The following is a 13569-nucleotide window of genomic DNA, read 5'->3' as shown; positions in this document are numbered from 1 at the left end:
TGGTTGTAGGACTCTTAAAACCAGATTCGTAAGATCTTGATCATAAATCCACTAAAACCCACAGACTACACACTGCAGTTCCTACGATAAGGTTTCCAAAAGTGACATGGAAATAACAGATGGCCTGGATACGTAAGAGACTGTCACATCCTTGGCTCCAAGATCAGTAAAACTGCATTTGTAAATAAAGGCAAGTAGACGTAGTTCCTCTGAGCTGAGAGCATTAATAATCGGTGGCAGTAAGCAGAGCTGTGGCCTTACCTAAGGAGAGATCTTCTTGCTGTGACAACGGCGTGCGCGTCATGCAACACCCTGCCATCCGGCTTAATGCCCTGGCTGTAATTGTATTCCCCTGTGCCGATGGCTACCACTTCGTACCGTCCAGCTGAAAAGAAAGTTAACAGTAGCAGCTTATTCTGACCTGCCCCTTCCCCTATGGTCAACCATTTTAAAGTTAGTGAAATGTACGGACCAAAAAGATGGAAAAATAATTCTACAATTTCATCAAATAAGAGTTTGATTCTAAGAAGCAAAAATTCTTAAATACTTCAGGAATATCTCAATTAAAAAGGCAGATGTTTACACTTGTGATATTTCATTTATATTTTTACCACAAGTAGAATCACCAGATAGACTTGGTTTTCAAATATGCATCTGATTTCTTTACATCTTGATTTATTTGGCTGCTAAGAGCCTTCATTTGCCATTTTACTTCTGTATGAAAAAAATTACATATAATGCCTCTAATTTTTCTTAATCCAAACTCTCCAGAAACCAGATTACACTTTCTTCCTTTGTTCTACTGTAACTGCTGTTTTGAAGAAACTAGCACCTTACGTTTTTTCCAGTAGTTTTGCTCCATGTACTTATCGCTATGTCCTATTTGAGATTTCCTTGAAACTACCCTCGGAAGAGAAACAATTATTTTCTCCTTTCACATCCTAACTATGTGGTCTTTCTACAGCCTAATCACTAGCTCACTGCATTTTGTTCTCTAAATATTCTCCTCTGAATATCTTGCTCATTCTTTTATTTCAGTGTTGACGATTTCACAAAATTTTTAGTCTTAGTCTTTCAAAGTTCAGCTTCACATTTGCATTTGCAACTACCTAAAGGACTTTCATTAACTCAACAAAAGTTATTGAGGTCCCACAAGTACCCGGCAGATGCTAGGAGTGAAATGGTAAGCAGGCACGCCCCCACGATGCTTCTAATAGGAGAGGCAGAAAGAAGACCAAACAAACCACAAACTGCGATAAGGCCTTGAAGGAAAAACTGCGGTGCTAATGGAAAACATAAGTGGGGGGCCGGGGGAGTTACCTCATGCAGACTAGTTGCAGAATCCCTATGAAACTGCAGTTTAAGTTTCAGGATGAGGACAAAGCGGCACAAGGAGTGAGGTAAAGGGTATTTCAGTGAAAAGAAATAGCTTGTGTGGACCCTGGTTTGAGATCAGTGTAGGTGCTTCAGAAAGGGGCGGGGGACTGGGGGTGAAGGGAATGGATTACGACGGGGTTAGAGAAAGAGGGATCAGAAGAAGCTGTGGCTTTTACCCAAGAACTGTGGCAAAGCTACTAAAGGTAGGGAGAAGGCTCACTGGGTTACCTTTTAGGATCCCTTCTGTACGCGGGGAATGCCGTACATGGGACCAAGGAGCTGAGTTAGGGGCCGGTTATAGTAGTCCAGGTAAGAGATGATGAGTGAAGTCTCAAATGATGAAGGTTAAATGGAAAAGAATGATCAGAGAGTGTTCGGGGACGTAATCAAAAGGACGTAGACATAAATCGTAGGGTGTTAGGGAAAAGGATAAATCATGGATGATTTAATATTTTTAGTCTGTCTGAGCCACTGGGTGAATGCCATTTACTGAGATGGAAAAACACAGAGGAGGAGTAGGAGCACATGGAAAACATAAAGTTCCATTATCTCTAGTGTAGCTGCTTCAGCAAGGGTGGGAGTGGGGGTGGTAAGAGGGAATTATACGGTGTCACTGTAAGTTGACTTACAAAGGACAATGGTGTAGCTAAGAATTCAGCTTCTTTCTCAACTTTGTAACTTGACCTCCAAAGTCTCATGAAGATATTCCAGTCTGATAATGCAGGAAAGAGGATAACCAAAAGAAGGAATTCACTGAGCTGTGAGAGGGAATGGAAATCAGAATGCAAGTGGAGGGGCTAGTCTTTAGGAGGAGAGCGCCTTCCTCCACTTTTACTGCGGAGAAGACGGGCACAAGTGCAGGAAAGCACACAAATTTGGTGGCAGAGGACAGAAGGAAGTTAGGATTTGACAAGCTTCTTACCCAATTAAAATGATGAGGCAAGGCCATTTGTTGACAGCAAGGATGGGAGAGTTGTGGGTGGTTTGAGAACCAAGGAAAAGTACGAAATGGCCATCCCAGGGACTGTGACCAACCCTACTGGAGACAGGCTGGCTGCGCAGTACCCATCAGGGGTTTCTTGTAATCCATCTGACGTGTGTATCGATTGTGTGAGTTACTCCAGGAATGTGTACTTGATTTTCCTCAGGCTTTCCCCACCCCATTCACAAGCATGTTTCTAAAGCCAGATTTATTATTCTCACCCATGCTCTTCTCCACACAACTTCACATCAGCTTCCAGATCCCCTGTGTGTAGGGAAACACCATTTTCCTATGTAACCGTGACATGATGTTATTTTCTAAACATATTTTCTCTCTTCCTGTTCATGGCTATCTCAGCTCTAATGTAGGTACTCCATCACAGCCAGCTTAGCTGTGAGTTCCTAATTCAGATTCCATGCCTGTAATATTTTTAAAATTGTTTGTTGTCCATTATTGCTTAACTGTCAATTATCCTAATCATCACAAATATAAATTAAGCTCTTACTAAACACCAAGTACTGTGCAAAATACTTTACATAATCATATTGAATCCTAACAACCCATGAAGTAGAGGTTATTATTGCCATTTTTCAGAAATGAGAAGAAAACTGAAGCAGGGAGAGAAGTATTTAACTTGCCCACAGTGATTTAAGGAGCAGAGCCGAGTCTGACGCTTGTTTCTGACAAGGATGGTACATTATCAATCCCTGTGCAAAAATCTCTCACTGCTTAGCATCAACCTCACTAAATCCCACGTTTGAGTGGTTTTTAAGCCACTCCATAATCTGGTAATATTTTATCAACCTAACTACATTTTGTACTCCTCCCGATTAAATACTCGTCTACAATACACAGCTCTCTCTCTCCCATAAACAATTTTCTCACTGCTGCTCTCTTCCCTTAGGTCTTTCTCTAAGACTGTCTTCTTTTCCTCTATTTATCCAAACCTCACTAACCCTTCAAGTTCCATCCAGCTTAAGTCTCATCTGTTACCAAAGATTTTAACCCTGTAGGTTCTCTCCGATCTATGAACTCTCATGCATTTTTGGATTACAGAAAACAATTTTTAACTTGTATCTTAGACTTTCAACACTATCTTCTCTTCCCACCTAGATCTTAAAAACTCCTTAAGAATAGGAACCAAATCTCAAATTGTTTTTATATCATCTTTAATATCTTATTCAGAGATGAATATGAAATTCAAGTACTTTTAAGTAGTGATCAATCTAGATCATTAAAGAGTAAATAGAAAATAAACAGTAGTTGGAATCATATCATAATATCCAGTATAAAAATCAAAGGTTCATGATTTTTCCTATTTTAATCTTTTCTTACTTGAAAATGAAAAAAAAAATATGTTACTTTTTATAGAGTACTTCTCAATGTTTGCTATAATGGGGATTCGATTTCAGGTTGGTAGCGGTTCCAACCGAGTCATTATTGAAAATGTTAGGCGTTTTACCATTCTGTAGTTCTCTATTGGTTCCTGGTCGGTATACTTTATCCCCACCTTTGAGAACCTTTGTGTTTAAGGACCTGCACCTACTAGAAAAGGCAACTTCAAATTAATAAAACAACATTATCAACGGGGCAGAGATAGTTAATTAAAATACTACTGTACAGTACAGCTAAGATCATGAAGACATTTAATAGTTTTTCTACAAACTAACACATCCCAAATATTTGGACTTACCTCTTTCAATTATAAAAGCAGCCAGAGAATTGCTACATTTCAGATATTCTGAATGATTATAAATTAGTTGATTAAATGTTTCTTTAACAATCTGCGAAATCTTTGCATACTGTGTGTGTCTCCCTTCTAGAAAAAACAAACGCAATAGGAATTTGAACATTGTGCTTTCTCCCAGGGGCCTCTATTATTTCTATTATAATCTCACAATTGAATGAGTTAATAATTTATCAAGATATGTAAGCAAGTTTATAACTTATGTCATGATTGGGATTTTAAAGTATTCAATTCTAAACACAAGTTATTGAGCTTTAAAGATAACTTCTTGTAAAAAAATGTAAAAAATACTACATATTACAAAATTACTGACTTAAATTTGATGAAATATCCCGAATTCATAAAGAACACTAGGCAATTCTGCGTTGTACAGGAGTGTCCCACACTGCCAGACAACCGACATCTCACTGAATGCCAGCAGTCTTCCCCAATCACTGTGATAATCAGTGAAACTCACTCGTCCCTAGACACCTGACATAGTTCCAAGTCCCCACTAAAAATGTTCCAAACTTTGAAAGGGTTAAAGATAGTTTTAAGTAAGTAGGATTACTATAGAACACTTTATAAGGACGGATGTACATCAGAAGTCACCCACTGATTTTTACACAAACATGACAGTTTTGAAGTGTGGGGCAGGCTGTGGCCTCCTGCTGCGCTGCACACAGGTGCTGTGGATCCCTGGTGAAGAGCCACTGTTCCAGAGACGGAGTGGTTGCAGCATCACTTAACAGCGCATTTCTGGACATTCTGCTGTAAACCACAGCTAGTTCCTGAGGTTTCAAGTGGTTCAGAGGCTACGCAACTTTTTCAGAGCAGAAAAGCGATGAAACTGTTTTGCTCTCACGCAGTGGATATATATGAAATGTGTTAATTCATCATCATTTTCACAGAAGTTCTTTATATCTGCTTCATAATTACTACATTAAAAGGCGCACAATCAACAGAAGTTCGATGTTAGCATCTCAGCTAAGATTCTGCTTACTGCATACAACTCAGTTCACGCAGTCCATTTACATGTTTTGTTAATATTTGTTAAACTTGCACTTTTCTTTGTTAATATTGTCAATGCTGTCTTCTTGGCAAAACCAGATAAAGTCACATTATCAAAGAGTGAAAGGACAGTCCCAAAGTCAATGACAACATGAAGCTCTGGGGGAAAACATGAAGACCTACTGGCTACGTTCTCTTACGTAATCATAAAGCATAAAATGTGGAGGTGCAGATTATTATTACAACTTCCTCAAATCGGTCAAAGCATCCTAAGTGGTGTATAAATTAGTTTGGGTCCTTCTGTAGGAAAACTACGAATGAGGAGTACTCAGCAACTGGGCTCCTCTTAGCACCCTAAACTCATGTACAAGAGAAGCAGTATTCAATTTAGTGGTATCTTAAAACTTTTTTTTTTTTTTTTACTGAAACAGCAATACAAGAGATATATATTCAGAAGTCTCCCTCTCCAAATGCAACCACTATTACCAGTTTCTTATGAATATTTTGAAAAACAATCTATAAGTATATGTCAATTTAAGAAATAAAAACTGGGGCATGCTAAAACCCACTTTTTGCATTTTCTTGGTATTGGACATCATTCAAGGGTAGACATTAGCGCTACCTCATTCTTCTTAATGGTTCTGTAGAATGAATGTACTCTAATTTATTTAATCATGTCCTATATATAGTTAATTATTTTGTTATGAGATAGAATAGAAAAATATGCTGCAATTAGTACTGACAGAACAAGAATTATGTGTTTGGCAAGAAAATGTTTCACTGTACATTAAAAAGATTCGATATCAAAGAACATTTGTTATTTAATGACATATCAAAATATCTCTTGATCTTAATTGAGTGTTGAAGGAACTGATCGATATTGTGAAAATAATCAAATCTTAGTTACTAAATGTATTTTTTATTAGCGTGTGTGAATGAAAAGGAGCAAGTGAAATACTGTTGTCCCCACAAATGGGTGCTGGCTACTGAGGAAATAAAATTCTTACAAATTATTGGAAATGAAGGATGAGATAAACACATGACACACATAAAGCCAATTAACACAAGTCTATGATTTTGAGTTGCTAATTTCAAGTGATCTTTAGTGTCACGAGTAACTTGAACCTATCTTCAGAGCCAAAATATCATTTTTAATGAAGATACGGTCCAGTTAGAAATATGGCAAAGTAGACAAGCTGGGAAACAGTGATACCCTCTATAACTGGCCCGACAGGAGCTGTTCAGATTTTTGTGGGTGCAAATCTCTTTTCTTCAAAAGCAGTAACATCCAACGCCTGTGTTTACACATAAGCTTGAAGGAAGGTGTTTGTCCTCCCTTTTCCGACTGACACTTGACTCTTGACCAAACCCCAGCAAACTGACTCGACTCCTTAAGCGCACTGTTAACCACATCTTCTTCCTCCCTCACAGATTCACCTGTTTTCTCAGGGCAACAGTAATCGGCACTATTTGCTAATCACTGATCTGGGATTCTATCCAACTATTCAATGAAAACATCCACAGAGCCAAGACAGACTGAAGCTCCTTCCCATATTAAGAGATCACTGCTGCTGGACTGATCCCTCATTGCCCTTCTGTTAATCAATTCTTGTGACTGTTAGGTCAAGTACATAATTAATTATTGGGAGATTTCACCTTTTGAATGTGCTTATTTTCTCTGGTCTGGTCCTTTTACTCTAAGCAAGCACATGAATGTGCAAAGCCTTTATCTGCCTTAGAAAAACAGTAGAAAACCAAGCTTGACTAGGCATAAAACGTCTCAAACCCTAATCTCCAGATCAAGAAAAGACTTTTCCTTTTTCATTTCAGTTCTACAAATACTCTCAACATTAAAGTTTGAAGTATTTCTGCTATGTAGACAATGTAGAAATTAAGACTAATTTCCTGCCTTTCAGGGGATTTATAACCTAAGGGGAAAAGGATACAATAACCACCATATAATGTTGAATATGATAAAAGTGCTTTAATAAAATAATAGTAGTTACCACCAAGAGTAAACACATACAGTGAGCCAGGCACTGATTTAAATATTTGATGAGTACACGGATAAATTCATTTAATCCTCATAATAACCCCACGAGGTAACTATTGTTATGGCCATTTTGCAAAAGAAGAAATTAGGTGCACAGAGAAGTAACTGGCCTTAGATCACACAACCAATAAATGCAGTTGTAGTTTTCTTGGACTTGAGTGACAAATAACTAACATTAAAAAAAAAAGTGAAGATTATTTGACATGACTGTCCCAGCCATCAAGCACCAGAAAGCCATCGGTTTTTGTTAATGACAAGTCCACTAAGGCAAAGAATACTCACAAAAAGCAGTTACCTAAAATTGAGAAAAAAGCCATTTCTTTTTCTCCATTCCTTACTCTAATTTTTAGCAGAGTATGGAAGGAAACTCTTCTCTTTGTAGATGTGTGACAGGTTCGAATGATAAAATATTAATGCATGTTTTCATACCTATGCATATTTTAACTATACATTGTTATAATTTTAATGGGGCTAACTCTCCTAAAAAAGAATACCATAAAGGACTTATCTACCATAATGTACTTTGGAAACATATGCTGGTTCAGATGAAGCAATAGGCTCTGCAGGGATAGGAGGAGGACCTGTAAATAAAACAAAAATAGAAGGAAACATAAACTTCATTGTTACAAAGAGCAGGTACCTTACTATTACATAATAAAACAGCAATCCAAGAATGATTATTTTCTGTATACTTCTGCCAACTCTAGGCCATCAAACATCCATTAGCTAAGCCTTGATAAATGTCTTTCCTATATTGAAACCAATATACAAACACATTTGTGGGTTTCCTAATCTTACGCTACTATAGAGCTTGCTTTGTAATAGATGCACCATTCTGAAAAGCTGTTAAAATGGAACCCTGTTTTAGATGCTCATGAACCATTTTCTATTTACAGCAATACTATACAAAACATTTAAAATTAATATTCTATTGCAATTTGCTAAGTAAAAATTATCATTTTGAATGCTAATATATTAAGAGTGTTTTCTGAGGGAATACTACATTAGAAATTTTCAAAGCTTTTAGTCCTATTCTTTGCAATCGCTTTGCAAGTTGGTTCCAAAGTTAGGGACTCCAGGAAAAACAAGAAAAGGACAAGATACTAAACCAAGGGAACAAAAAAGATCAGGAAAGCTCAAATAAAGAGACGACAGGAGCAAAAGTTCAACTAAAGTAGGCAGCATCTCTCAAGAGTCATTCACAAAGACAAAGGAAACAGAGAACTGCTACTGCGCACTTCATTTTGAGGAAGATGAGAAACTGGTTGAAGATACAGAAATTAACGAGGAAAGACTGGCAATGTCGCTGGGGCTCACATTAGGTAAGCAAATGCTGACTACTGTTAGATATATGCATTCTGGATTTTCGAGAAGCTGAACTTTAAAAACTCAGAGAAAGATGGATTTTTTCGCATTTACTCACATGAGTAGGGTTCAATTGGAATAAAAACTAAAGTTATTAAATCCTGTTTATCAAGCACAAATAATTTCAATAAATAAAGAAAATGTGACTGTATGAGTTGGTCTACATTTTAAAACACCATATACAAATAGGCAAAATAATCTTGAAAAAGGAAAACATAGTTGGAAGACTCCCAGTTCCTAAATTCAAAACTTAATACAAAGCAACAGCAATCAAAACAGTATGGTAATGCACTACAGACAATGGGGTAGAACAGAGAGCCCAGGAAGAGATCCTGACATGTGTATGCAAATGATTCCCCACAAGAATGCCAAGACCATTCAATGCGGGAAAGGACAGTCTTTTCAAAAAAATGCTAGAAAAACTGGATATTCACAAGCAAAAGAATGAAGTTGGGCCCTTACCTAACACTATATACAAAAATCAACTTGATTTGGATCAAAGACTCAAACATAAGAGCTAAAACTACAAAATTCTTAGAAGAAAACATAAGTGAACTGATTCTGGGTGGTGAACACACAATGCAATATACAGATGACATAGTATAGAAATGTACTCTCGAAACCTATGTAATTTTACTAACCAATGTCACCCCAGGAAACTTAATAAAAAATTTTTTTAAAGCGTAGGTGAATGCCCTGATACTCTCAGAAGCTCTAGAACAGAAGGGAGCCCTTGATGAAATCCTGCGCACCTGCTAGGGAGGCATGGTAAGCAATTCAACCCATTACAACCTGAGGGTGGGGAGGTGGAAGAAAGCGAATTCAGAAGGAAACCAAAGCAGTTAATCTGATTTGTCCACTCAACCAAAGAATTATAGTGGTACCTCGGTTTTCAAACGTCTCCGTTGACTAACATTTTGGTTTATGAACGCCGTAAACCTGGAAGTAAATGCTTCGGTTTTCAAACACAACTCAGAAGTCGAACATGTCATGCAGCTTCTGCTGAGTGCAAGATCCTGAGGCCTAGCGTCGGCTGTTTTCAAACGTTTCAGAACTCGTGGATTATGTTCAAAAACCGAGGTACCACTGTAAACTGAATGGCCACTCATCCAAACTTCCTGGAAGGATTGCCTTTACACAATTACTTTTACAAGTGTTCATATCTGCCAGGTAAAAAATGAAATGTTTTTCTTTTTCAAAGTTGCCTCGTTTATAGGTAACCCAAAATGTAACCTAACATGAAATGAATATTGACAGAAACTACTTACTATGCTAGCATACATAACATGTTAACATATTGCACAAACTAATTAATATCTAATAAGAACTACTATTATTTGATAATGTATTATTCACAAGACACTGCTTAAATGCTTTGCATGCATTACTTATTTAATCCTAACGTAATTAGGAGATAGTTACTATCATTGCCACCCCCCCCTTTTAAATGATGAAACTTAGGCTTAGAGGGCAAGTAACTTGTCTGTCCAGGGTCGGTATTTCAAGCTGAGCAATCAAATTCTGGAGTTTACACTCTTAGCATACTCATATTTGCTATGCTACCTTAGGCCATTATTTTCTCAAGTAACTCTAGCATTCCTGAATTTAACATAGGCAAACCACAAAACTGCATTAAAAACATCTAAGTAATAAATACACAGTGTTACGCGCGCATAATTAAGAATCCAGTAAATTAAAGAGAAAACCAAGTTTCAGGACTGGAACCCACTGACAATCTGAAAAGTTACCAGACAGTTCAGCGACATGTTTATCTCTTTTGGGGGCAGAAATATACAAAAGCAATTTTAAATACTATTAAATACATCAGCAATTAGATAGCAATGGAAGGAAATTATCCAAATTCTGCTACTTCTAACTTGCAGTTGCCATGTCACTCTTCATTAACATAAATTTTTGAGACAATTCTTTCTTAAAAATGCTACATTTCACAACTACTTTATAATCAAGAGTATTTACCTGATGTTTCTAAATTTCTTGGTTCAGGTTCATCCAACTGTAGAAGCTCATCAAGAGCTAATTTTGCTGCATTGGATCTAGACTCCTTTTTATTTTGTCCCAGGCCCGTCTTGTACTGAACACCATCCACCACAGCACAAAATGCAAAATACGGTCCCATGACATTACCTAGAAAAAGAACTCAGAGTGAATGCTGCAGGACTTCACAGTATAATTCTGCCAGAGCTATCTGTTACATAGGAAACCATCCCAGGACAAAAACTGTAGAAAACTAGCTCTCTCGGCCTATCAGGTTTTTTGTAGGGCCAATACAGGTTACAAGTAAAGCTGGGTGGGCCCCGAGCTAGTTCTGTGGAGCCCTTCAAGCAGGCAGGCCGGCTTCAGATTCAGCATGAGCAGCAGGACCAACTTTAGAGTACAGGCCATACATGGAGTGATAGAGTCGTGTATAACGCGTGACAATGACAAGCATCCAAAAAGCTATCCAACGACTGAGAGAAAAATGTGGAGCCTCTGGCAACATCTCTCTTCTTTCAAACTTCCATCCCAATGAAGTTGAATTTCTGACCCCTCTAAGTGGCCTGATACTCCTAGAAGCTCCAGAACAGAAGGGAGCCTTTGATGAAATCCTGCGCACCTGCCAGGGACTCATGCTAAGCAGTTCAACCCATCAAGCCTTAGGGTGGGCAGGTGGAAGAAGGTGAATTCTCAAGAAAACCAAAGCATAAACAAAATAATTAACCTGAATGGCTTCTCATCCAAACTTCCTGGAAGGATTACCTTTACACAATCACTTTTACTAGTGTTCCTATTTGCCTGGTAAAAGAGGAAATGGAATCATTTCTTAAACTCACAGGCCAAAGAGTTTTCCAGTTCCAGTTTTACTTATTGGTATTTGGACTTTAGGACACCTCTAGGAAGCTGAAGTGTCCACTCTGGTTATTGATGGCTCCACATAAGCCTCACTGTTATTATCTTCTCTTCTCACATATTACATTAACTGCTGGGTTTTTGTTGTTGTTTTTTAAGATGCACATCAAGGTTTTAGAAGCGACTCCTGTTTGCATCTGGGAAAACTGCTTTCCTCCCACCATGTATGACCTCAGTTTCCCAAGTCTTTCCTTCACGACTGCCTGGGTTCCATTCCCAATTTACTTAACCTGAGAATATTTTGTATGTTTAAGAAGTGGCCCAGACGATTCTTATGTGTGAGATATTACTCATCAAACCTGTTAACAGGTGCTCTGTGTCAGAGTGCCAAGCACTTAAGCTTCATCCTGTTCATACCCCAGGTTCTCAAACTTTAGTTTGGATTAAAATCACCTGTACAGCTTGTTAAAAATACTGATACTCTGATATCACCACCAAATCTACTAAATCAGATTTTTCAACTAGTACTATGAACATAAAATGAACACCATTAACAATTGATGGGTTGTTTTTAAGTAGCTTTTGCTCAGATCGATAAAGATCTGCCCTGATTAATTATTTTTTCTTACTGTGACCAGCTGTTTACGTTTTCCAATGGCAGTTACACAGAAATTAAGCCCAGAGTATTGATCACATGAAGTAATCCGACCTACAGCAACAGGACCTAGGAAAATTCCCTTCTATAGTAAGACCCTATTTCTATCACCTGTTAGTTATTTTTATCCAAAACAACAGACTGGAAACTTGACTTCACTATGAAAATCCACTAAAATCTCAAAAGCTTTAATTCTTTGGCAAAAATTCTAACTTTCAGACCCATATTATCAAAAGTTAGTTATCAGGAAGAGAACATTAAAGAAATCAAACTATTTGAGAATGTGTGTGTGTGTGTGTGCAGCACACACATAAAGATTTTTTTTAAAGATTGTGATTCTTTGACTCTCATTTTTGGCCTCTTGAGAGCATTTATTCTCTTAGCCCTCCACTTCCATAAAGTTCTTCCTAGTCACTGGTCACAAAATGACTAGGTTTAGAGAACGGAGAAAATAGTCAACAGGTCTGCAGAGAAGTATCAATCATGTGCTGTCTTCACGTCTGATCCTTGAATTTCAGAAGCCAAATTTGACGATAATTTTTGTTAGGCATCAAAATCACAGACTCCTTCTCACAATGTTATGAGATAATCACAATCCAAATATTTAACATCCTTAAAAAGCATCATTATTCTACAAGTATTTAGATCTAAAAATAATACACCAGGCTGATAAGATTTCTGTTGAGCTAGCCATAAGCAAAAAAATTAAAATCCAATAATTATAAAAATTTTGTATATGAGTTATTTGCAGAGGCTCAAAAGGCTAAATATTAATATAAAACCTTCTGAAGTACACTTGTCAAAAATAGTAGTTATCTAACTCCAACATTACATGAAAATAGGAAATAATCAAATATAGTACCACTTATATTCTCTGCTTTTAACAGGAAAATATTTTCCAATATTGCAATAACCAGATGCAACTTCGCACTTGCCTGTTGTTACTGTTTCCTTGAGGTCAAGCTGAACCCGCTGCATCTGTGCAAACTGGTGCAAGGCTGACACAGGATTTATCTCTCCACGTTTGTATTTCATTATAAATTCCTTAGGTATTTTTTTTGGAGGAAGGACAGGATTTGAAATAAATGAAAGACCTTTGAAAAACAACGGTTCTGGAAAATTACCTAAAAATAAATGTTTACACTTGTCAATTTGATAAAATAAAGAAAGTAAGACAAGCAAAACCACTAAACCCTCCCCTAAAATGTAAGATTATCCCTGACACAGTCATACATGTTTTCATTATATACAAGTTTCTACTAAACAGTTATGGAACAAATGACAAGTGCTTTGTTACTGTACATGTCTTTTGGAGTACTAAGACTATTTTGCAAGGAAGAACTATCACACACCATTAAGTGGTATCAAATAATCACAGAATTTTAGTGATGCCAAGATCTTCTCTAAGCCATTTTTACACACGATGTCACTAAGGCCTAGAATAGAGTAAGACACAGACCCAGGTCTAGAGCCTAGTTTCTTGCTTCTCATTGACTATTTTATATTTCCTCTCCCGTGAATTCAACTGAATTTTTAAAGTGTGTTTGTCCCTG

The 13569-nt window shown here is 37.3% G+C and overlaps 1 protein-coding gene across 2 annotated transcripts in view; it reads right to left on the bottom strand.

The window, feature by feature from the left end:
• The window catches only part of ADAD1 (adenosine deaminase domain containing 1), a 32569-nt gene that overhangs the window by 17829 nt on the left and 1171 nt on the right, over positions 1-13569 (bottom strand). For both annotated transcript variants that reach the window (XM_033134757.1, XM_033134758.1), the window contains 5 exons: positions 12952-13140; positions 10492-10659; positions 7662-7730; positions 4053-4178; positions 262-385 (listed from right to left, as the gene is read on the bottom strand). In XM_033134757.1, the coding sequence (XP_032990648.1) occupies positions 262-385; positions 4053-4178; positions 7662-7730; positions 10492-10659; positions 12952-13140 (676 nt within the window). The remainder of the gene's footprint in view (positions 1-261; positions 386-4052; positions 4179-7661; positions 7731-10491; positions 10660-12951; positions 13141-13569) is intronic.

This window comes from Rhinolophus ferrumequinum, chromosome 18 (assembly GCF_004115265.2).
Source record: "Rhinolophus ferrumequinum isolate MPI-CBG mRhiFer1 chromosome 18, mRhiFer1_v1.p, whole genome shotgun sequence".
Lineage (NCBI taxonomy): Eukaryota > Metazoa > Chordata > Mammalia > Chiroptera > Rhinolophidae > Rhinolophus > Rhinolophus ferrumequinum.
Note: the sequence above shows the minus strand (reverse complement) of the source record. Positions and strands in the feature narration are given on the sequence as shown.